At 46.5% G+C, this 25746-nt stretch overlaps 1 protein-coding gene across 15 annotated transcripts in view; it reads left to right on the top strand.

The window, feature by feature from the left end:
* KSR2 (kinase suppressor of ras 2) overlaps positions 1-25746 on the top strand; it is a 442470-nt gene that overhangs the window by 355386 nt on the left and 61338 nt on the right. For all 15 annotated transcript variants that reach the window (XR_007406266.1, XM_049102042.1, XM_049102049.1 and 12 more), the window contains 5 exons: positions 2079-2197; positions 11566-11734; positions 19506-19547; positions 20157-20229; positions 24229-24277. Coding sequence is in view for 14 of the 15 variants with exons in the window: in XM_049102042.1 (XP_048957999.1) it covers positions 2079-2197; positions 11566-11734; positions 19506-19547; positions 20157-20229; positions 24229-24277 (452 nt within the window). In the remaining variant the exon portion in view is untranslated. The remainder of the gene's footprint in view (positions 1-2078; positions 2198-11565; positions 11735-19505; positions 19548-20156; positions 20230-24228; positions 24278-25746) is intronic.

Genomic DNA, 25746 nt, shown 5'->3' with positions numbered 1-25746 from the left:
TAAAGCAAAAATTCAATTACTCTGTCACATCAGCCACATTTCAAGGGCACAGTAGCCACAGGTGGCTACCATATTGGGTAGTGCAGATAACAAACACTTTCCTCATGGCAGAAAGTTCTATTGGGTATCACTGGTCCCAACCTTTGCTATTCAAAGTGCAGTCTGTGGATTGGCAACATGGGAATCCCCTGGGAGCACTTTAGAAATGCAGTTTCTGGCCCAACCTCAGACCTACTGAAGCAGAATCTGCATATTTTTAACTGCTTCTGAGAATGGTTCCCTTGCCCCTTAAAGTTAAGAAGCAAAGCTCTAGAGTAGAAGTTGCAAACTCGGATGCCTACCAGGGCTAAGCAAGGATCCGAAATGAGAGAAGGGGGCCAGATGGGGCCATGGAAAGTGGAGAGGGAACCCAGGCACTGTCTAGAGAGGACAGTCACTCCAGCAACGATGGAAGCCATCTGCACCTACTCTGCATTTTTCTCATGGTTCAAAGGAAAGCCCAGATAGTTGTATTAAGATGCTAACAACTTATTAAACGTTTTAAAATTTTTGCTGGCCAATTCCCCGTCACCCCATCTGTAGGTTAGATGGAGCCATGGAGTCGATGTTGCAATATGCAACCTGCTGATCTGAGACAGAGTCCCTCCTCATCCCTGCTGTGTCCCTCGCAGCTCCCCTGGCCTAGGCTCTGAGGAATCTGCCCTGTTTTAGAATGAACCCAAGGGAAATGTAAAGACTTTTTGCCAATTGGTGCCAAAAGTCCTAGGATATGTTCCGAAGCCAATGGGCCATTGGTTTTCAATGATCTTTGCATTGCTTATCTCCACAAGGAGAGGAAATTGCAAATAAGGAAAAGTCATCGGCCCTCTTGCCCCTTCCCACCCACATCCTTAATTAAGAACCATCTGTTCCTTGCACAACTTTATACAGTCAACGAGGCCATTTTAAAACCTGAATTCTCACAACTCTTGAACCCTTGAGTCAGGTTCATTGGGGAAATTCCTCTCCATAGTGGACTCTGCTGGAGCCCAACTCCCATGTGGAGACCAGAACCAACCTGCTGCAAGGTGACCCACTTTCAGAGGCTGACATCTAAAGAGGGGCTCCCTCTGCTTGTCCACCCACCTTCCTGGACATGTCCCCTTCGCCCAAAGGCAGCAGGTGCCTGTACAGGCGAAAACAATGGCTCTTTCCAGAAGTCCACCAGCTTCTTGCTTCCCCTTCACCCTCCACCCTTGTTGATAGGAAGTTTAAAATATAGTTGGTTTCCATGGAGATGGTAACTCAGGCTAAACAGAGAAAGCAAATCCCTGGGTCAGTGCAAAGCTTTAACTTTTCCACTAACACCCCAGTCCTGCTCTCCCCGCAAAAAAAAAAAGCTAATGAGTAACACTGCCAGGCATTGAATTTGAATTTGAGCTTCTCAATGTGCCCCTCCCTGTGATCCTGATAAGATAATAACAGAGGAGTAACAGGAAGAGGAGCTTGGATGATGTGGTTTGGATCAGGAAGCATTTATTTAGCATTAGCTATGAGCCCAGCTTTTTGTGTGGCTTCAGGGATGGCACTGAGAGGAGGTCTGGGAATACTAAGCCTTCCCTTCAGGAGCCCAGTGGTTGGACAGCCTGAAAAATCCCACAAGCAGTGAAGGAGGATCCCAACACAAGAGTTCGATGGGGGCTGGGGAAAGGTGGTCATTCTGAACTTGTCCATTGACTGCAGACCTTAAGGAATCAAGAGGAACCTCTTGTATTTCAATGGAGAGTCAAGTCTGAAATGAATGCCAGTGTGAAACAATTATGGTATTGAAAACAGCCGGATAGCTTCAGTGTTATGATGAAAATTTCTAATTGACGAGTCATTTGTTGAGAATATAAAAATTTTAGAACCCACAGAGAACACTGGATCTTACTACCATGACACAAGGGCTATCATTTTTAGAGAATTCCCTTTCTGTCCTGGGATGGGGTGGGGAGACCATCGGGGTAGGGTCCCAGCTCTGTTCTCCTGGCATAACCGTATAAAATCAAAGTAGTACTTAAACTCCCAAATTGCTGTTTTTACCCCTACGGATCCAGCAAGGTTAGTCCGAACAGAGTCCGTCCCATGTGACATCAACAACCCTCTACGAAAGCCACCCCGGTATTCGGACCTGCACATCAGTCAGACGCTCCCCAAAACCAACAAAATCAGCAAGGTGAGGCTGGGGTCCTGCTGGGTTGGGGCATGCTGGGGCTGGGGCTGCCCACTGCCTGGGAGGGGCAGGAAGACAGGGTGGGGGAGCTTGCATGGCTGGCTCTGGGATCCTTTGCCTCCCAGTCCACTTGGGGTGTCCTAGTTCTGTGTTGTTTGTGTCAAGCTAAGCTTGGGGGACATCCAGCCATCACAGGAAGAGTCAGTGTGCCAGAAATCTGTCTAATTTAGAGAGAGGGCACATAAAAGTGAGAATGAATGAGTCTTTCATGGAGGGGCAGTGGGGATATAGCAGGAGAGCCTGAGTAGATTCCTTAGTGGACCAGATCTGCCCTCTTTGCCCTATGAGATGTTTTGCCATCTGCCATGATGAACTTCGCAGATGGTTCTGGGCTAACACATCTTTTGAATTGGACCACCGAGGGATGGGGCATCTATTTCTGAGCTCCTGCTGGAGGCTCAGTGATAGATATGGGCTGGAGGGGGGCCCAAAGCTCTGAGCCTCAGCCAGTTTGGTTGGCTTGTGGCTGGTCCTCACATGGTGGTCAGCAGTGAGCTTCTCTGTGCATCTTTCTCTCCACCATGGCGTGGAAATTTCCAGGGTGATTTCCACATCCTGTGTTTGGTCTGTTGGTCAGACAGCACCAGAACTATCCCAGGGAGACTTGCAGCCTACTGTGACAGTAGGAGGCAAAGGCTGCACATGCCAACAGGTGATTTCTCAAAGTCTCCAGTGCTTTCATGTATTGTGTTGAAGGTGGGTAAAGTGTCGATCAACTCAAGCATGTGGGAAGTCACCACCTGTGTTCAGGACCCAGGTGAGCATCACAATGGCTGAGTGACCTCTCCCTGGCAAGGCTCAATCTTGCTTCTCTGCATAAGGCTGGAGAGAGCATTGCCCCCTCCCCAACCCACCCTCCACATAGTAGCCAGAGTGATTCCTAATGAACATTATTTGAATCCCATCCCCCTCTTCTTAAAAACCATCCAGTGGCTTTCTACTGCATTTGGAAAACAGATCAACCTCCTTACTGCAGCCTGCAAGGCCCTGCGTAATTTGGTCCCTCCCTCCATCCCTGATCACTCTTTGCATGCCTCCTCACCAAAGCACATATGTTCTTTCTCTCATGCACTATCACCCACCGTTTTTACTACTGGCTCTCAGCCATTCACCATCTGGCTCCTTGTGGCATCATCTCAGCAGTAGAGAGCTTGGCCTCTGCAGTCAGGCAAACCTTGCCATCAACCTTGGCTTTTCCTACTTATTAGCAGTGAGACTCTGGGCAAGCCATTCATCTTTCTTGGCTTCAGTTTCCTGTATGTGAAATGGGTATGTTCTGGTTATCCACCACTGCACGACAAAGTACCTCAAACTTTCTGGTATGCCACAGCCTTTTCATTATGCTCATGGAGTCTGTGGGTCAGGAATTAGGACAGGGTACAGTGGGTCTGGTTGAGCTCTGCTCCATGATGTTCAGGGACTCAACAGGGAAAACTCACACCTCTGGGAGCTAGATTCTTCTAGAACAGAGATTGGCAAACTGTGGCTTATAGGCCTGACCAGTTCAGCACCTGCACCCACTTTTGTGAATAAAGTTATATTGGAATGAGCCACACCCATATTGTCTATGGCTGCTTTCACACTACAATTGGGAATTGAGTGGTTCTAATAGAGACACATGGTTCACAAAGCCTAAAATATTTACTATTTGGTCATGTCAAGAAAAAGTTTGCCAACCCCTGATCTAGAGCCTTCTTCACTCACCTGTGTGGTGTCTGGACTGGGAGTGCACGGGGCAGGGTTCAGCAGAGACTCAGTGGGAGCATCTACACGTGGACTTGCCTTATGGTTTGGGCTTCCTCAGAATATAGCAGTTTCAGGGTAGTTGGGTCTCTTACAAGGTCAGTCAGGGCTCAAAGAGCAAGTGTTTTAGCCAACAAGGTGAAAGTTGCATGGGCTTTTATAACCTAGCATTATAAAAGCCAGTGCATTGTCTTGATTTGTCACTAGCCAAGGGTTGGTATATGTATACTGTACTGATAGAGGCTCTCATGCTCCTACTCAGATTCAAGGGGAAGAGGCAGGCATAGATCCCACCTGTCAATGGGAGGAGTCCAAGGAGTTTGAGGCCCTGTTTTAAAGTGCCCATGGCGGGGGCACCTGGGTGGCTCAGTTGGTTAAGCATCTGCCCTTTTAGCTCAGGTCCTGATCCCAGGGTCCTGGGATCAAGCCCCACATCAAGCTTCCTCCTCATCGGAAAGTCTGCTTATTTCTCCCTCTGTCTCCCTCTGTCTTTCCCCTGCTTGTAGTCTCTCTCTCTTTCTCTCTCATAAATAAATAAAATCATTAAAAAATAAAAAATAAAGTATTCATGGTGGCTAATAAGAGCATCAACCTCAGAGAGTTGTTTTGGGAATGAAATGTGATAATTAACGTAAAAGCACTTAATATGGTTCCTGGCACATGGTAAGTGCCCAGGAAATTCTAGATACCACTATCAGATTCAATGTTGGGCTTCCAATCCAAATGTCAGGCTGGGTCCACTTTTTCTTTGTTATTTGCAAAAGATACATAGATGTCTCTAGAAGAAGGGATCCCCACCTCTGGGGGTGCTTAGGGGGCTCAAATGGTACAGCTCCTGAGAAGTAACTGTGTGTGTCTATAACCCATTCTTTTCTTTGCGACATCTTAGGGGGTGGGTTGCTCAGAGCCATCTCGAGACCTTCCCCTCTGGCTTTGCCGGCACAGTGAGCCTCTCAATCAGATGGGACAGAAACACAGGTCAGATAGATCAGTGACTATGACATGGTTCTGCTTGTCTGCCAGCAGGAGAATTTGATAAGAGAAATAAATTAACCTCTATTTAGAAAGCAGCTTTGACTTGAAGGTGGACAGGATCTATCACAGGGCTGGGTTATTTTTTCCTCTCTTTCTCTTCTCACTGGCTTCACACAGATTCTTTTTGTCAGGCAATGATGTGGTTAGTGCAATAGATTTCTGAGCCAATTTGGTCTGAAGACTTCCTTTTCATTGCTCTGTCTCCTCTCCTGTCTGGCTCAGTCAATCCAGGTTCACGAAAAGCCTTAGCTTTTCTCCCAACAGAATAGTTAAAGAGGGTGCATTTGGGAGTTAGAAGGCCTGGGCTTGGAACTTTGTTCCTTCACCTGAGTGGTCACAGCAAGCTCTCTCTGCCTTGGTATCCCCCCCTTCCCAACCCAATCCCCATAAAAGGGACAGTACGATAGCAGACGTGATTGGGATTGTGAAAAGGATTAGATGCAATGACACGTGTGAAGGGTTTAGTCCGCCACTGGATACTCAGTAACAAAGAGACAGAATGGGGAGGGGAAGAGGAACAGGAGGGGGGGGGGGGGAACAGCAGCATCTGCCAGCAACTCAGGGGCCAGTCTACACCACTTATGCTTCCACATCAAGGCATCAAAACCCCATGTGCAGTGGTGTCCAAGGCTGAAGACCTGCCTGCTCCGGTGCTGCTATTTGAGACAGCTGCATGCAGGCATGCCCTTTCCAACTGGTCTTGCGCTGGGGCCAGCTCCCTGGACCTGCCACAAGACCATGGATCATTATCCTGTTCTTCCATCAGAACCATGACTCAGCTACTCTTTGTGGGTCTGCTCTAAGCTGTTACTGTTGACTGGTTTCTTCATCCTCTACCTCCCTCTCTCCATGCCATTGCTTCTGCCGCCATATAGTTCCTATTCTTCATCACCTCGGCTTATTTGTTTTCTGGCCTGTTGTAGCTCTTTCTGTTCTCTTTGAACCTCATTTCCTCTCTGCTGTGCTCCTAATGCTGTTTGCCCTTTTTCCTATTGGCCAGTTCATCTTTTCATTCCATGTCATAGTCATGGGCCAGCTGCAATCTCATTCTGACCTGTGGTCCTGTGTTGGGTATGAGCTGTGGAAGTCACAAGACAAGTGTGATTGTTTAGGACTACCTGTTCAGCACAATCTGTTGGGTTGGAGGGTAGGGACAGTTTCCTCAGGAAAAGTCCATGAGAGAGGCAGTTATCATCACCACCACCTCCAGACCAGTACACAACTGAGTGGAGTGGGGACCTGGGAGATAAGCATGCTTCTGTTTCCTTCCCAGAGTCAGATGTGGATTTCTTGTGACTTGGCACTATCTTGTGTTTCTGCTGCTGGGCTGGAGGTTAGGACCTGGGTCACAACTCTCTATATGACTCTAGCAAGTCATTCCCTGCTCTCCAAGTCTCAGTCTCCCTGTTTACAGAAAAAGGGGTTGGACTGGGAGGTCTCTGAAGGATACTTCTGCATCTCAGCTGGGCTCAGAAAGAGGATTTATGCCACTAGCCCTTCCTGGAATGATCTGATAGAGTGTGAGTTTCCTCTCAATGGAATGCAACCTCCAGTTGCTGGTCCCATTGGGCTGTAGCTCTGGGTCTGACCTGCAGAAGGAATTTCCCCTCCTGTTGTAGCAATTCGGCCAAGGAATGTAGGTACCTATGCAGTGCTCTCTTGGGATGATTCTGTATATTTACAGCAGCCCTGAGCTAAACAGATGAGAAAGACCTAATTCCTACCCTCAAAGAGGTAGAGATCATTCCTTCTAAAAACACAATTCCCTCCCTTTCCTCCCTTTCCCTCTCCTTCCAGTTCTCCTTCTTTTCCATTAATTCACTCATTCATATAGCACTTATTACTACCTTTTACATTTTTATTTCTGTGCTAAGTTCTGCAGATTCCTAGATGAATGGGACACAGTCTAGTAGGAGGAGATAGATCTTTTCAAACCTCCCTCCCTCTCTCTTTCTCTTCATCCATCCAACTCTTTCTTGTTTTCCTTAATCTAGCACATATTTATGGAAGGACCACACTGTGGCATATTTCTAAGTGCTGAGAATAGGGAGCACCCAGCCTAGAGAATGAGAATGAGACAAACAAGTAGACTGAGAAGTGACGAGGTAGAAGCGATAGCTGAAGCTGAGGGAGTAATGCAGAGGTAGCTTTCAGAGCGAATGATGTGCTTTACTGGGTGGATCAGGGGTCAGGGGAGCTTCTCAGAAGATAGGAAAGGTAAGCTGTGTCTTCTAGGCAGACTAGGACTAGACAGATATTCCTAGTAGGAATAAGAGCATGTCCCAAGTCTTGAAGATGTGAAGTAGCCTGGTTTGTGTTGAGGACTGTGAGCCCCCTCATCCAGCAGTAATGCAGCACCCCCACCTGATGAGGTAGGGTCAGCTGAGGCCTGATGGAGAGTCAGGACATTTACTACCACCCACCTTTAGTGAAGCTATTCCCCATCCCTGGTATCAGTGGAGGTTCCATGGGGAGTAGTAATGAGGCACTCCTACTTCTCCCAACAAGAGTGTATCAGTGGAGGCCTATGAAGGAGCTGGAATTCCCATCCCCACCCAGCAACAATTAGAAATCCTCCTGCCCTCAGTGGCCAGGCCAATAGAAGCAGAGAGCCTAGGCATCTGCCCTTACCCAGCAATAACAAGACAGCACACACCCTCTTCCCTGCTAGGGCAGTGTCACAGGAAGCCAGCTAAAGCCGAAGATTTATTTATTTTTAAGGTTTTATTTATTTATTCACAAGAGACACACAGAGAGAGGCAGAGACATAGGCAGAGGGAGAAGCAGGATCCCTGTGAGGAGCCTGATGTGGAACTCAATACCAGTATCCCAAGATCATAAACTGAGCCACAGGCAGATGCTCAACCACTGAGCCACCCAGGTGCCCCTAAAGCCGAAGGTTTGAATAAGACTCAGAGTCTCACACCCTAACACCCAGATGTCCAGGCTTCAGTGAAAAATCACTCATCACACCAAGATCCAGAAAGATCTCAAACTGAATGAAAAAAGACAATCAATAGATGAGATGAGTAAGATTTTGGAATTCTCTGACAAAGATTGTTAGAGCAGTCATCATAAAAATGTTTCAATAAGTAATTATGAACAGTCTTGAAACAAATGAAAAAATAGATCACTGCAAAGAAGTCGAAAGTCTCAGCAGATAAAAAGAAGATATAAAGGAGAACCATGTGAAAATTTTAGAACATATAACTAGGAAATGCAGTAATTAAAATTAAATAGTGGAGAGACTTGATGACAGAATGGAGGGGCAGAGGAAAGAATATGTGGGATTGAAGATAGAGCAGTAGAAAGTACACCGTCTGGTAACAGAAAGGAAGTAGACTGAAAAAAAATGAGTAGAGCCTCAGGGATCTTTGGGACAACAATAAAAGGCATGGTGTTGGTGTCATTAGAGTCCTGTGAGGAGAGAAAGAGGGCAGAGCTAAAAAGTTCTGCAAGAAATAATGGGCAAAAACGTCTCAAAATTGGCAAAAGACATAAACCGCTGTTCCTATTTTCTAATTTGGAAGCAAATAAACATACCATATTCATGGATTGGAAGATGCAACATAGTTAAGATGTCAGCTCTGCCAAAAATTGATACCTAATTCCTATCAAAATCCCAGCAAGACTTTTTTTTCCAGCAAGATTTTTTTTATAGATAAAGACAAGATCATTCTAAATGTTATATGAAAAGGCAAAGGAACTTGAATAGCTAAAAACAATTTTGGAAAAGAATGAAGTGGGAGGAATCAGTTTGCCCAATTTCAAAGCTTATTATATAGTTAACAGTAATCAAGACCAAAAAGGATATACAGATGGCAAGTAAACACATGAAAAGATGTTCAATATCATTCACCATTAGGAAAATGCAAATTGAAACCACAGTGAAATATCACTACATTCCTATCAGAATGGCTAAAATAAACCACAGTGACAACTCCAAATACTGGCTAGGATGCAGAGAAAATCAATCACTCATACAGTGTTGTATAAAATGGCATAGTCACTCCAAAGAACAATTCTTGCATTTTCTTTAAAAATTAAATATGCAGTTCAATTACCATGCTGTTCAGAAACTGCACTCCTGGGTATTTATCCTGGAGAAATAAACACTATTGTTCATATGAAACCTGTACAAGAATGTTCACAGAGCAACTTTATCCACAGTAGCCACAAAGGAAAAACAACCTAGCTGTCCTTCAATGAGTGAATAGTCAGACGCACGGTGGTACATCCATGTCATGGAATACTACTCGACGATCAAAAGGCAGAAACTTGGGGTACCTGGGTGGCTCAGTGGCTGAGTGTCTGCCTTTGGTTCAGATCATGATCCCAGGGTCCTGGGATCGAATCCCTCATCAGGTTCCCCATGGGGAGCCTGCTTCTCCCTCTGCCTATATCTCTGCCTCTATCTAGGTTTCTCTCATGTATAAATAAATGAAATCTTTAAAAATAAAGTGATACACACAAGTGTACACTTGATACACACAACAGCTTGGATGTATCTCCAGCGAATTCTTCTGGGGGGAAAAAAAGCCAATCCAGAAAGTTACCTACTGTATGATTCCATTTGTGTAGCTTTCTTGAAATGACAGAATTATAGAAGTGGAGAATAGATTAGTGGTGTCTAGTGCTAAAGATGGGAGGGAGAGATGCAAGGAAAGAGAGGGAAATGGGATAGCTATAAAAGGGCCACGTGCAGGATCCCTGTGGTGGTAGAAATGTTCTGTATCTTGACTATGTCAACTCAATGTCTGCATTATGATACTGTGCTATAATTTTGCAAGATGTAATCATCACAGAAAACTGGCTAAGTATGCACAAGACCTCTGTTACTTCCTAAAACTCATGTGAATCTGCACTTACCTCAAATAAAAACCTTAATAGCAAATTATGTCATCAACGTAATTGCTACCATTTATTGACAGCAAAATGCCTCGGCCCAACGCGAGGGCTATAGGTGCATCCGTAACCTCATCTAAACTTCACAGCAGACCCAGCACATGGATGTTCTTAGCCCCCATGAGGGACTAGGAGAGACTGAAACTCACAGAAGTGAAGTGGCTTACTTGGAGGCAGTGGGGGTGAGCGGGTCCTGGGAGGGTGATACGTGTAGCACAGGCACCCTTTGGGCATCTAGATGGAAAATGTCCATGTCCCATTCCCACTTGCCCTCCTATGCTGGTTGGTGTTTTTATGCTGACTCTGGAATTTGGCAGGTAAATACACCTGTTGTTAAATAATGGAGTCCTCAGGCACCCGGAGCAGGTCAGAGTGATGGACCTCTGAGTAATGTGGGGACCAAGGGACTGCTGTCTTGTGTGTGGACAGATTAAGTTGCCTCTGAAAACACTTAGTTCTGTTGGCTTAGAGAGGCAGGAATCCCTCTTATAGGATGTGGAGGTTTGCTGGTATTATTCTCATTTTACAGTGAGCAAAACTGAAGGATGGAGAGGTTAGGCATTTTGTCCAGGACATAGAGGGAGGAGGTGGTTGCGGGATTTGAATCTGTGCTTGCCTGACTCAGGTTGCTGCTGGTATGAGTTTCCTGGGGCTGCCGTGACAAATGACCACGAACTGGGTAGCTAAAGTAGCAGATATTATTTCTCTCAAAGTTCTGGAGACCAGGAGTTTGAAATCAAGGTGTCAGTGGGGTGGGTTCCTTGTGGGGCTCTGAGAGAGTATCAGCTCCATGCGTCTTTCCAAACCTCTGGTGGCTCTGGCCATCCTAGTCATTCCTTGGTTTATAGATGCAGCAGTCTAATCTCTACCTCTGTCTTCACATAGCCTTTTCCTCTGTGTGTGTCTCTCATTTCCCATTTCTTGTAGGGACACTTGATACTGGATTTAGGGCCCACCTTAATCCAGAATGATCTCCTGAGATCTTTATTTCCATCTGCAAGGACCTTTTTCCAAATAAGGTCATTCTGAGTTTCCCAATAGGCAGATCCTTTAGGGAACTCTATTCAAGCCACAACACTGCTCCTGATGCCACCGCCACCGGGTCTGTCCTGAGGGTGCACACATGGATCTGTCTTCCTGTTTGCTTAGAGCAGGTTTGAGGTCCAGGTGAGGCAGGGCTCACTCCAAATGATATGTGAGGGAAGAAGCCAAAGGCTCACACTCTCTCTCTTGAGCTGTCAGGCTGTCGATTCTTTAATAAACACTCGGGAGGAGAAGTGCTATGATGGGAAGAGCACTCTGGGCACCTCGGCGTGGGACTTTCCAAAATCAGAAGGCACAGGGAGCATGGCTGTCACCTATGTGGCTTTTCATTATGTGGTAACCTTTTGCTCTGGAGTCCAGACAGTGGACAGGAAATTGATGCCAGAAACTGTTCCTTCCACAGCTGGATGCAAACCAGCTGGCAGGTGGGGATGATGAAACAGGTGGGACATAGGAAGGGTCGTGGCTGAGGGGAGGGGGGCTAAGGATGCTGGGCAGGGGGTTCCTTCCTCCTTGCTCTCTCTCACTGCTGTGTCTCTGCTTCTCTGCCTACCCCTGGCTCCTGCCCTGTTTTCTTTCTGCAGGACCACATCCCTGTCCCTTACCAGCCAGACTCTAGCAGCAATCCCTCATCCACCACGTCCTCCACACCCTCCTCGCCAGCACCGCCGCTCCCTCCCAGCGCCACACCGCCTTCTCCCCTGCACCCTTCCCCGCAGTGCATGAGGCAGCAGAAGAACTTCAACCTGCCAGGTACCTCTGCACTGGGGAGTCGCCGAAGCGGGAGGGATTGGGTTCAAATCAGAGCCGTGTCCAGGGCAGTCAACAGGTTGAAGACATGCAGTTGAGCCTTCCCATGTGCAGGGAATCACCACATATTACCATATTTGATCTTTAGTTTAGCCACAAAATAAGTCTTCTCCACTCCATTTTACAGATGAGGACACTGAGGCTCAGAGAGGTAGGGACTTTTGGTCAATAGCAACTCAGTGTCTCCAACTAAGCGTTGGACATGTATTCGAGCTGGCAGTGGTCTCATGAGCTAAATAGCTTGAAATTGGCATCAGGATCCTGATGCAGGGCTGCATTTAGACAGAGTCTTACTCCAGATGTCAGGATAGGGCCCTGAATGAGCAGCTGGAGTCCTGGATTCAGTATCCAGTTCTGTCCTGTTCATGCCACCTGACCTCTGACTTCAGCTTCCCCACCTCAGAAAGGGTACAAATGAATGAGAGGATCCAAAAGGTTCTCCTGGCTCACAAATTGCAGGGCATCTGGCTGCTAACCTGCAACCATGCACGGGGCTATGCAATGCTGGAGAAGCCACTCACGAGATGTTTGGCTGCTGAGCCTCCTTAGTCATTAGACTTAGATCTTCCTCTGCTCAGGTGAACTGGATCTAAGAGTGTTCCCATCTCTTCTGAGGTCTAGCCCAGTCCACTTCCTCTTCTAGAACTCTAAGGACTTTCCATCTTGGCCATATTTTCAGCCCCACAGCTGATGTCAGGAAGGAGACTGGTGGAATGAGGTCTGGCTTGGTCAATGGGAACCGGAATCTAGAGCTGTGTCACTCAATATGGTACCCATAGCACATGTTGCTATGTAAATTTAAATGAATTAAATTTAAATATAATTAAAATGTTAATTCCTCAGTCACATTAGCCACATTTTGATTACTCAGTAGCCACTTATGGCTGATGGCTGCTATATTGGACGGTGTGGCTATAGAACATTTTTTTCATGACAGAAAATTCCACTGAATGGTGCTGATCTGGGGGCTGATTTCACCTGAGCCAGGGAGCTTCATGCAGGGGGAGGAATTCCTGGTCCTTAGTCACAGGTCACACTTCCAAGCCTAATCAGCCATGGGGGCATGGCTGGTAGGCAGGTGGAAGCCCACTCCCACACCGAGGCAACATCCCGATACAGCTACTGGATTTAAGGACAAGCTGTCACCTGCCCACACTGTTTTGATCTGGGCTATGTCCATAGGAGTAGGGCACATTTTGAAGTCTTGGCAAAACTGAGATTTTTTTGTTAAGTTCAAGCTTAAGACAGTCTTGTATCTGTTTGGTGTGAAGGCCACTCACTTGGCAGCCACCAAGGACCATAACATGAGTCAGCAGCTGGAAGCATCTCTGTGTGTGCTTCCCTGAGTCAATTAGGCCAAAATTGTCCTCTATGTCCACAGATAGAGAGCTCCCAGTGCCACCCCAGGGTGGTCCATTTCTACTTCACTGGAAGGGGGTGAATGGAAGAAAGACCAGTTGGTACTTCATGACCCCCCAAACCTGGAGGGTAGTGGGTCTGGGTGCTTTCTTAGAGCTACTCCACCACACCCCCAGACACTGACTTCAGGGTATTTTCCCTGAAATTGTTTGCTGCTTGCATAAGGGCTAGGGGCTGAGAAAGGATCTCTTAAGGGAGAACCAGAAAGAGCTGTGGCTCTTTCTGTCCCTAAAAAACTCTGCTGGCATCTGTAGACAAGAGACCCAGCTAACCAGGAGTGATCACTGTTTCCCTGAGCTTCTTCATTCCTTCGGTCCGGTCTCTGAGGAGTCCTTGCTGATTTGCTGGTAGCCTGCCAGTGGATCTGCATCTACTCCAGAGCATCTCATGACTGTGACATTTGGGGAGTGGGCCAAGGGATCCTCTGAGGGAGGGCACTTTAAAACAGTATTAAGAGTATCCGCTCTGGACCTGGGCTGCTTGGGTTCAAATTCCAGCCCTACTACTTAATACCTGCATCATACTGAGCCAATCTGTTACCACTCTGTGCCTCTGCTTCCTCATCTGTAAAATGGAAATAATAATAGTATCTACTTCATAGAATCATTGAAGGACTAAACCTCATCATACATGTACAGAGCTGAGCAGAGTGCCTGTCTCATTGAAGATCTTAACAAATGCTGAGGCGCCTGGGTGGCTCAGTTGGTTGAGCATTCAACTCTTGATTTCCATTCAGGTCATGATCTCAGAGTCGTAAGATTGAGCCCCACATCAGGCTCCATGCTAGGTGTGGAGCCTGCTTGAGATTCTCTCTCTCTCCCTCTCCCTCTGCCCCTCACCCTCTCTCTCTCTCTCTCTCTCAAAAACAAAAACAAAAACAAAACTACCATGGCTACCATTTTTGGCATTTTCTCCATCACTGCTGGTTAATATGGGCCTAATCAGAATTATGGAAATAAAGATGAAATCCTCATATACTCTGGTATTGGGAGTAGGAATTGAATCACCCATTGAGAAGGTAATTTTGCATTGTCTGTCAAAGTTTTATATGTACATTCCTTAGACCAGCAATATCACTTCTAAGACTTTATATACAGATATGCTTGCGTAGGGCGCAGGGATCTGTATGTAAGGATTTCATTGCAATAGTGGAAAATCTGGACTCAACCCAAGTGGGGAATGGTTGGCAATCAAGAGGCCCTGATACACTGTAATATATCTGCATAATCAAATATTCAGCCTCCCTTAAAAAGAATGGGGTGACTTCTCGTAGCTATCCTGACATGAAAGATATCCACAATGTCATTTAAGTGGGAAAGTAAGTGATTTGCAAAGCTGTTGGTATAATAACATCCTACTATTCTAAAATAATTATATATAGTTGTATGTTTATATGTGTGTATATATAAACTTGTGTATTTATACACGCACAAAAAAAGTCTGCAAGAACTTCATGGCAGGTGTTTCTAAGAAGAATAATTTTATTTTATGCATTGCTACAATGTATAGAATACCAAGGAGCATGCACCAGTTTTATAATTGAATAATAATGGTAAAATGCAATATTGAAATGGAAAGCAAAATAGGACCATCCCGAAGAGCTGCCAAATCTTCTCTCCTGACTTAGAAGATTATAGCAAAATTCTCTCAGGATGACAAGTGCCTGTCCTGTTCACATAAAGTCCTAGTCACTTGTCACACTCCTGACTGTGAGCCTTTGCTGATGGGAGAGGCAGCTCTGACCATGGTTCCCTGCCAGATATTGAGTTTTCTAAAGACTGTTCCAGCTAATGCCTAGGTATAACAATGTCTCCAACATGGACTGATCTAGAACATTCTTTTGCAAAAGGGTTTGTAGGGGAAACAGACATTTGACTCACTTGTTAACCTCATGACATAGGAAAGGAGGGTTTTTAGTTGGAAAACCAAGTGCATCAGACACAGGCTTGGTAGGGTTTGTGATTGACCTCCTTGTTCTCTGCTACTCACTTCCAAATCATGTGGGTGTGTTTGACATGGTGAGTGGCAAGTGGGTGTTTCCTCCTTTCAAAACCTTCAACCTCCCCTCACTCTGCCCTGATTCCCTCTTAATGCTCAACAGTGCTCCTCCTTCCCTGCCATGAACTTGTTCATTTATTAACTTTAGTGTTCATGTCCTCATGACAATAAGAATTGTCAGCTCCATGAGACAAAGAAACATGTCTGCTTCATTCATGCCTCTATACCTGAAACCCAGAATGTTGCCTACTGCCAAAGGCACTAATGAAATGTTTTTTTTTTTTTTTTAAATAAGGGAGTAATTGAATGAATCAACGAATGACTTGAGATTCTTGAACTGCCCAGGGCTGCAGTTTTCTGTCTTCAAGTCATCCCCTAGCCCTCAGACTGCATTCCTCCATCTATTTCCATAGCACATATTTACTGAGCATCTACTTTGTACCATTACTACACGAGGCAGTAGGGATGGAGCAGTACACAAACCGGGAGTGCCCAGTATGAGTTTCCAGTGGCTGCTGTAACAAATCACCATAAGCTTAGTGGCTTTAAACAGCCCCAGTTTATTATCTTACGGTGATGGAGGTCACAAGTCCAAAGTCAGTTTCACCAGGCTAAACATCAAGGTGTCCGCAGAGCTGTTTCTCTGGGAAGTGCTAGGAAAGAATCCACTTCCTCGCCTTTTCCCAGCCTCTCGTGGCTTTCTGCACCCATTTGCACAGAGCTCCACACCACTCTCAACCCTATTTCTATCACTGATTTCACATATCTGATTCTCTCCCTGACTCTGAGCCATCCTCCTCCCTCTCATAAGGACTTATGTGATTACATTTGGGGCCCCCCCAGAGGATCCAGGATATGACCCTTAACTGAATCATACCTGCAAAGGCCCTTTTGTCATGGAAGGGGACGTAGTCACAATGTCCAGGGATTAGGATGTGGACCTCTTGGGCAGAGTGATATTATTCCACCTGCCACCGTCCCTGTTCTCATGGAGTCTATGGCTTAGTGAGAGAGATGGGTTAGCCACACAGACATACACCTCAAATAAGTTATGACAAGTGCTTTGACGGGAAAAGCATAGCATTAGAGCAGCCCTACAGCAAATTCGAGAGGAGAGCAAGTTTAGGTTGAAGGGTCAGAAGTGGCTGAGTTCCAAAGATGGGGGAGAGTTGACCAGTAGAGGGAGCAGAGCATGTGCAAAGTCCCTGCCCCAGGAAACAGCAGAAAAAATGTCCCTGTGACCTGAGTGCCATGAATAAGGGGAAACAGCACCAGGCAAGACTCAGAGTTGCAGGGAGGAGGCCTGGAAGGGCCTTGCAAGGCATGACAGCAATCTGGATTTTATCTAAGAGGTGAGGGCAAGAGATGACTTCTCCTCCATTCTTCCTTCTAGATCCTTCCTTCCAGAAAACCATCCAGGCTGCTTTGGAGGAAGGCCTTGGGGAAGGAGGGGAGGAAGAAGGGCTTCAGAGTAGAAGTGCCTTCAAAGTGGTCTGCTTATCTCTCTGGCCTCTGGCCACCTGCAGCCTCTCAGTTCCCAAGTCCTCTTGAGTTCCAGAGAGCGGGGAGCCACTCAGCTTTCCTGAACAGGCCACTCAGGTTCATTGGCTTCCCGTTGGAGCGGCTCCTTGCTGGTGTCTGTTGGCAGCAAGGACAGGGCTCACAGTGACGCCTTGACTCCTCTCTGGCCACTCTCTCCCTTGCAGTCATCAAGAGTGAGCCATTCTCCAGCACGCAGAGCAGTCGAAGAGGGAGGGGGGCTCTGTGCGTGGAGACGTTTGCCACTGTCCCTGTGCCTGACACCTGTCCATTTTCAGAGTAGTGCTTGCTCCCTCCCCCAGCTGCTGCTCTGTATAAGAATATCACTGCCAGCTAGCCTTTTCTGCAGACACCGAATCCCGTCCCAGTTGGGGAGGGAAGAGATCAGCTAAGCCTCTTGAGAACCCCGGGTGGTTCTTCCTTTTTAATTTTAGACCCTTGTTGACTGTGTGCAATGAAAAAAACCTAAGTTATCTAACAGAAGAAGGTCCTTGAAATCTTGGGGGTTGGTTTTCTTTTAAAGCTCTGCCCTGGACTTCGAATGAATTGCTTCTCATCCCCGGCACCTCATTTTGCCGAATCAGAAAATGCATCCGTTTGGATTCCAACTGTCTGGGATATCTGGGGACCGCTGTGCTAGAAGAGAGTAGATTAACTCCACAAACATGAGTTGTGCACCCACTGGTCCAAGGGCCCTTGGGATCCTGAGATACCAAGGTTTGTTCTCTGTCCTGGGGGAGTTTATAAATCAGTTCCAACCTCAGAGGCAGCTAATGACTTCGCTCTTTGAAATTGATTTTCTCTTAATTATAAGTCATTCTTGTCTGGTTATTAACAGAGCTTAGAAAGATACTGGCTTATTCGTTGAGGCTAATGCTTATTCAGCGTTTCTACGCACTGTGATCTCATGTAATGATAATCTCAGCCCTGGTTGGGAGAGACTGTTATTATCTCCGTTTTACACACATGGAAACTGAGACTCAGGAGACAGTTGCCGAAGCTTTTACAAGCAGCCGAAGGAAGAGCAAGGATTCGACCCTCTAGGATCAGCCTCCTACTCCTGTGCAGCTCCTCTTTGCTTTAACCCTGAAGTCACCAGACTTTCTATAATGGGCCTGATAGTAACATTTTAGACTTTGTGGGCCGTATCCCCTCCATTGTGGCAAATACCTCTGACGTTGTAGCATTGTAGCACAACGGCAGCCAAAGACAGCATGCCACTGAATGAATGTGAGCCTGTCTTCCAATAAAACTTTATGTACAAAAACAGCTGATGGTACGGATTTGGCCCGTGGGCCATGGTTTGTCAACCACTGTGTGAATTCTTGGTGAGTCAACGTGCGGTTGTAGGTTGTCCCTGGAGGTAACAAAATTGTTTCTAGAAGCATAGTCACCAATTCAGACTCCTATCTGACCCCACTCCTGCTCACTTCCTCTGTCCAGGGAGATGAAGCTCTGTGTGACCTCCCCCACTGCCCATGATACCTCTTGACCCCACTGGAGGAACTGGTAACATTAGAAATCTCGGGGATGTCCGGAGCAGCTGGCCTCTTTTGAGTGGACTGAAAGTTAAATGAATCATAGGGAAAGCAGCATCAAGTTGAGGACATTTCTTTTGTCCCTAAATATAGAGACCAACTCATGCTCGTGGTAGGCAGGATCACGGTACCCCAAAGATGGCTAGGCTCTAATCCCAGAATCTGTGAATATGTTACTTTATCTGTGACTTTACTTTGCAGATGTGATTAAGTTAAGGATCCTTAGGTGGGGAGATTCCCCTGGATTATCCAGATGGATCCTAAATGTAACCATAGGGGTCCTTACAAGAGGGAGCCAAGAAGGCCAGAGACAGCAGGAGGTGATGTCAGGACGAAAGCAGGGACTGGAGTGATGGACTCTGGGCCAAGAAATGTAGGCTTTAGCAGCTGGAAAAGACAAGGAGCAGATTCTCCTCTGGAGCTTCCAGAAAGAACCAGCCCTGCTGCCACCTTGATTTTAGCCCCTTGTGACTTATTCCATACTTGTGATCTCTAGAACTATAAGAAGTTGTTTTAAGCTACCAAGTATGTGGCAATTCGTTACACCAGCAGCAGGAAAGCTAATATGATGCTCAAGGCAGAAAATTTGGAAGACACAGGAAATGCATATTTTTTCTAATTTTATTGAAATATACTTGACATATAACATTGTATAAGTTTAAGGCACACAACACATAATGATTTTAATTGTTTGAGGACCCTCCAAACTGTTCTCCACAGTGGCTGTACCGGTTTGCATTCCCACCAACCATGCCCTACACACTTTCTCCACACTCGCTGGCACTTCTCTCTTGTCTTTTTGATAGTAGACATCTTCACAGACATGAGAATATTTCATTGTGTTAGAAAGGATTTTTTGAAAGCCTCTGTAATCACTCTGGCAAATCACAGACTTTTTCTGTGTGTGTGTGTGTGTGTGTGTGTGTGTGTGTGTGTGTCCCTATGCAGTTAACAAAAATGGGACTGTGCTCTGGGTGACCCTCCGAGTTGAGATGCTCTGTTTTCAGGGGGCTTCAAGTGGGAGGGTTGGCATTGGATGTATAGAGCTCTGGTTCCTTTATACATCCTCCCAGTCCCTTGTCATTTAGGGTGTCTGCAGAGATCTGGAAACCCTCAAGGGTGGGCAGGGAACTCACATGATTGCTGTGGGACCAGATTTGTTATTTGAAGGGACAGCCCCCAGGGCAGCGCTGACTTTGCTGTTTTCATTGTTTTGCAAGCATCCCACTACTACAAATACAAGCAGCAGTTCATCTTCCCAGGTGAGTCCTGAGCAAGCCTGCTGAGGGACATGTGTTGCTGGAATGGATGAAGGCAAGGCTCTCGGGGTGGTCAAGCTCAGAGAGAGGGTGGCAGTGGAACCACCAGATCCCCAGGATCATAGTGGGACGTGGAGGTGGAAGAGGAGAGGTTGGGAGATCCCAAGGCAAACAGAAAGGCCTGAGAAGGTGGTCAGCAGTAGAGGGACGGGCCAGGGTGAGGAGGGGTGCAGAGGGAGAGAGGGGGTAAGGGAGAGGTAGTCAGAGGGCCTGAGTGGGGCACCGGGGGCCATAAAACCAAGTGGCCTCACCATCCTGAAGAGAACTCAGGAGTAGGGGGTGATTTGGAGGTGACCAGGGTGCTTCCGGTCAGAGGCTGAGGGTGCTGGCCACCCTGTAGTCAACAGGGGGGTGTTTTGTGTCATCTTAGAACCCTGCTGTGTCTGAGCAGGAAAAGTTCAAGCGATGGAGGAAGGGAAAGGGGATGGCCAGCCCCAAGGACCTGTGATGTTTTGCAAAATTACTAGCTACTCCGTCTCCCAGGAACCAGGTTCTTGGGGGATGCTGTGGACCCCACGTTGGGTTTCTGACTGTCTCATGTCTGCCTCTCAGATGTTGTGCCGGTGCCAGAGACGCCGACCCGGGCACCCCAGGTCATCCTGCATCCAGTGACCTCGAATCCAATGTAAGTGGAATGGAGACCTCCCTCCCCTGTCCTGGGCCTTCAGCCCAGTCAGGGTCACTGTCTTCTGTCTTTCTTTTCCTGAAATTGATGGGTGGGATACTGGGGTAAGTCAGCTCTGCTTCATGTCCTGGCCCTGCTTGTCAAGTCTGATTTCCAGGGGCTGGACATTTCCTTAGGATGCCCAGGCTCTTCTATAATCAGGAAGATAATTTTCTGCAATAGTTAGAGCTTAATGAAAGAACAGTTATTCTACATCATTGCCCCCCCCACTTTAAAAAGCATAATTGGGGTTCATCTTGCACAAATTGTGCAAGCATAAAAAGCATGATTTAGGATTATGCTAGGGATCAGCAAACTATAGACTATGGGACAAATCCAGTTTGCCACCTGTTTTTTATTAAATAAAGTTTTATTGGAACACAGCCATGTGCATTTGCTACGACATACTGTCTATCATGGGTTTCAAAGTCCACAATATCCAAACTATGGAAGGAGCCTCGGTGTCCATCGAAAGATGACTGGATAAGGAAGCTGTGGTCTATGTATACGATGGAGTATTCCTCAGCCATTAGAAACGACAAATACCCAGCATTTGCTTTGATGTGGATGGAACTAGAGGGTATTATGCTGAGTGAAATAAGTCAATCAGAGAAGGACAAACATTATATGGTCTCATTCATTTGGGGAATATAAAAAATAGTGAAAGGCAATAAAGGGGAAAGGAGAGAAAATGAGTGGGAAATATCAGAGAGGGAGACAGAACATGAGAGACTCCTAACTCTAGGAAATGAACAAGGGGTGGTAGAAAGCTAGGTGGTGGGGGGTGGGGGTGACTGGGTGACAGGCACTTAGGGGGGCACTTGATGGGATGAGCACTGGGTGTTATGCTATATGTTGGCAAATTGAACTTCAATAAAAAAAATAAAAATAAAAATAAAACAAAGTACAACAGCAGAACTGAGTAGTGGCAACAGAGACCAGATGGCCTGCAAAGTCCAGAATGTTTCCTATCTGTTTACAGACCAAGGTTGCTGACCTCTGGTTTATACCATGATAAGAATAATATAAGCTAATTTTGGAAAATGTGGACTCTTCTAGAAAAAAAAAAAGAAGGGAAAAATAATCACTCACAATTGTACCACTCTTAGAACTTTGATGTGTGCTCTTTCTATTCCTGTTTTACATACATATGATTCATGATCTATGCAGTTTCCAGCCTGCCTTGTTATCCTGGAAAGCTATAACATCTCATTTTTTTGTATTATTCCAGACCCTTTATAGATATTGTTTTTAATGGCTGTAAAATATCATTATTGATGTAGAAAACTGTCCTTAACATTTCCTTATTGCCAGATCTCATATCTTCCCATATTTCACTGTCATAAATAACACTGCAACGAGTGTCTTAGGATGTGGCATTGTTAGCATCCTCTCTTTTCAGGTGGTCTGTTCTCTGCACCCAAGTGAAACCACTTTCCTTGACTTAACTTCTTTGGTTGTGGCCAGAGTGTGAGGCATGCTAGGGACTTGATTTCGATTCAACCAGTTTCCCAACTCTTCCCATTTTTGCCTACTTGGTTATTCTTTGGGCTCCCCTAACTACTCCATCCTTTCTGACCCGTGTTATGGATTTTGTTAAAGACCCAAATGGTACATCTGTGAAATCAAAAGAGCAGCAATTTGCTGGGGATATTGTGCCGACATCTAGCTCCGGATCATTTCTTGGCTGCACATAAACCAATTCTACAATTTGTGTAAGACGAACCCCAGGTTATTAAATGGCAGTCGGGGAGTGCCAGCGAAATGCCTGTGATCTGCTTAAACATGCACAAAGTGATGGGCACTAACTCTTCGCAGAAGGAAATAATTTCATCGCCAGGCTACCATCATCATGCCTTGATGCAAGCAGAGGAGGGCTCCCTGTTCTGTTGTTGGGCGTGAGGAGGGACTCCAGCTGCATTATTCCACCCAGATCTCCCCAAGTCATCAGGTTCCCAGCATTTCAGCTGTCACTGTGTGGTTGCATTCCGCCTCCCCAGCCGTACTGTAAATAACTCATTTGTATGAAAGCAAACAGCACTTTGCGGTCCACCCTTCTTTCCTTTTCTTTTAATTCTTACAGCCTCTCAGGATCCCTGTCTGCAGGAGCCTCTCCAGCAAGTGGACTGGCTCTTTCTGCAGGGTAGGCAGTTTTTTTGGGTTTCAGAGTCAGGAGAGCAGTGGCCCTTCAAATGAGGGGTGGGAAGGGGATCTGCCGAGCTTGCCCAGGGGAAATAGGAAGGGGGCAGGTGTGGTTCTTTTCTGCCCCTGGGTCCAGCTTTTCTTTGCCTTTAGCAGCCCAGTTACTGTCTCCCCACTGCACTACACACACACACACACACACACTCTCTCTCTCTCTCTCTCTCCTCTGAAAGCACACCCCCAGAAACACCTCTAACACACACTGTACCCCACATGCCCATCACATACCATGTGTTCCCATACTCCCTTCATACCCCAGTACATAGCCAGCTACACTGTCAACATATGGCATGCCTCCAACATCCCCAGGAGGTACACCCAACTCACATGCACCCAGAACAACCCCTGCACAGAGCATATCCCATCATACCCACATGGTACTCAACATATACTTAGTACTCACACACACAAACACATTGTGTCCCCCAGCACCCACACCTGGCTTGTGCCCACGCTTAGCACAGCTGCAGCTCGCAAGCTCATGACTGCCTCACATTCGTGCATGGACACATATGTGCGTGTGCACACATGCACACCCATGCATGCACATACACACCTGTCTAATGCAGTTTTGCTTCGTTCTCATTCTACACATCCTGATTCCATGTGATTGGCAACAGCCAACTAGCTCAAACACGGAGAATTTTCAAAACACATCCAGTAATCTCTCCGGGGCATTTCCATCAGACTCCATTTACTCAATTTGTACCTAACTTTTGGCCCTTGTCATTTTTAGCCTTTCTGCACAATATCTCTGCACTTGCTCTAGTCCCTTCAGTAGTGATATATAGTATTCTTCAAAGTTAGGATCCATGCCAGTTTCAAACTCTGTGTCCCCTCTGATGGCCTCACCCCATTCCTGTCTCATGCAGTTTTCCCCCGCTATCTGAAAGTAGAGCATTCCTATGAAAACTTTCATGAGCCAAAATGGCGTGATGCAAAGAAGCAATTATTACTCATTTATATGAAAAAATTGAGGAGTTTCCCCCGACCCCCCCCCCAAAAAAAATACCTCTCTTGGCTTTTCTGATACCTGAGGACACACCTTGCTAATGGATGCACAGAATAAATGGAGATGAAACAGATGCTTATAGACACAAGTAAAAGCTCTGATGGCTGGATGCTGAGATGCTGAGGGTCGCTCCTAGGGAAGGAGCTTGGATGCACCCACTCAGGCTGCCCTGGATGCACGCTGCCTCTGTAACGACTCGCTGCAAAACATAAGCTGAATGCAATTTCACTTTTTACCCTTTTTCATAAAAGCAAAATCCTCTTCAAATTTCTTTTGGTTAGCAAAACAGACACCAATGTAGATCTTTCCTAAGAGCAAAGTGGCGCGATGCCAGCTTTCAGAAAGCAGGAGGTACCTGTAATCCCGAACACTAAGATTCTTCCATAGGATTCCGAACCCAAGCGAACTTTAGCAATCTCATTAATTCTTTCCTAGCAAACACCCAGAGCTGAGGATTCTTCTGCCCATGGCATTTAGGCCAATTTCTAAGGAAGCTGCTAGATTAGTGGAAACCAAAGCAATAAAAATGAACCCTGAGCAGTCCAGAAAATCTTTTTAAAGCAGTGTCCTTGTCATTGCTTCTTCATGGTGAGGTTATGGATTATTTTAGATGCAAGTGTTGGAGTGAATTTTGAGATAAAGCCTTGATGGTGAGGGCTTCTCATTCAGACTCTTCATACATGGATAAACAATACACAGACCTACCTTTTCACCTGAGGGTCACATTTATTTTTCTTTCTTTAAAGCTTGGAAGGAAATCCATTACTTCAAATTGAAGTGGAGCCAACCTCAGAGGTGAGATTCGGAGAGGGAAAAACACCTTTTTCCTGGGGCTGCCCAGGACTTGGAGAGCTAACAGCCGACTTTAATGATGCAGAGGGTTGGGGGCAGGTGGAGGTGGGGGGACCCTGTTTGGTGGGTGTTCTAACTCCAGGACAGCTAACGAGTGGGGGGCTCCTCCCAGCACCAAGCCTAATGGGGTATTATATGGTGTGCATCATGGAAAAGCTAGTTGTGCAGAAGTTGGCAAGAGATTTGCATTCTTCATTGAAAAATCAGCTTAGGGCCAGGTGAATACCAAGGGGGATGTGCCCCCAATGCCTTCCAAAGAATACACTGGAGGAGGTAGAATCTCCGGGAACACTGAGCTTGGCAGGCTTTTGAGAATGTTCTAGGACTTCTTCCCATGTGCCAAAACTACTAGAGGAATAAATGGAGTGTCCTGGGAAAGAACCATGGACTCCTCAGCCCTAATGGTGTGTCCTGAAGCGAAGGGAGTAGAACCAGTGTTTCCAGAAAAAAATCAAGTCCTTTCTGCAGTTACTGCGCTAGTTGAAAAATTATCCTGGGGGAAGCCAACGGAAACTGTGTCATTTCTCCAGAGTGTGCCATGAGGGACAGGTTGCTCAGGTTTGGGGTCAGGAAGATCTGTGGCCAGCCAAGAGGCCACCTTCTCAGGCTGCTGTCAGGACTCACGCCTCTGGGAATCCCACTGGCTGGGGCTCCTGCTGTTCCCTCACTCAAGCCAAAGAACCCAAGGGGCAGAGCATTTGCAACCACCGCTCTGGGAAGACAGGCCCCTGGACCGTGCAGGAGTGTGGGACAAAAATGCAGAGTTCTGACCCTGGCCTTACTTTTTTTCTGATTCAGTAGCTCTGGGGAGGGCCCAGGAATCTGCATTTTCTCAGGAAGCCCAGTGGCTGTTGGATACAGGTGGTCAGATGTGTGCAAGGGATTTATGAGGCTTTCATTTCATTGCAAACCTCACACCGTCCCCGGGGGCAAATTTTATTAGCTCTACTTTATGATGAGAGAAGGCAATCTCAGAGAAGTCAAGCAGTTTGCCCAAGGTCACACAGAGGCCAGATTCCAGCTCATTTTGTCTGATTGTTAAGCCCATCCTATGAGCCTCCCTCCCACCCTTTGCCCTCATAGCTTTGGAGGAAGCCTGGTCATCTGGCCTGTGCAGAGTAGCTCTGACCTGTTCCCGTTTCTGATTCGTCAGTTCCAATTTTCTTGGGGGAAGCAAAAGGCACTGCATATTGAGGGTTGTCACATGTCCATGCAGACACCTGATGCACCCATAGTTCAGCCTGTTGTCTTCACTACACATGCATGAGTAGGCAGGTCAAAACATCATGGTAGAATAGGAAAGCATTGGATATTAGGAGTTGAGACACTTGTATCTTAACCCGAGCTCTGTCTGGCTGTGCGATGCAGAGCTGGGCAACCTCCCTGGATGACCAACCATCCCTGTTTGCCAG

The sequence above is a fragment of the Canis lupus genome, chromosome 26, assembly GCF_003254725.2.
Source record: "Canis lupus dingo isolate Sandy chromosome 26, ASM325472v2, whole genome shotgun sequence".
NCBI lineage: Eukaryota > Metazoa > Chordata > Mammalia > Carnivora > Canidae > Canis > Canis lupus.
This window is presented reverse-complemented; position numbering and strand designations above follow the sequence as displayed.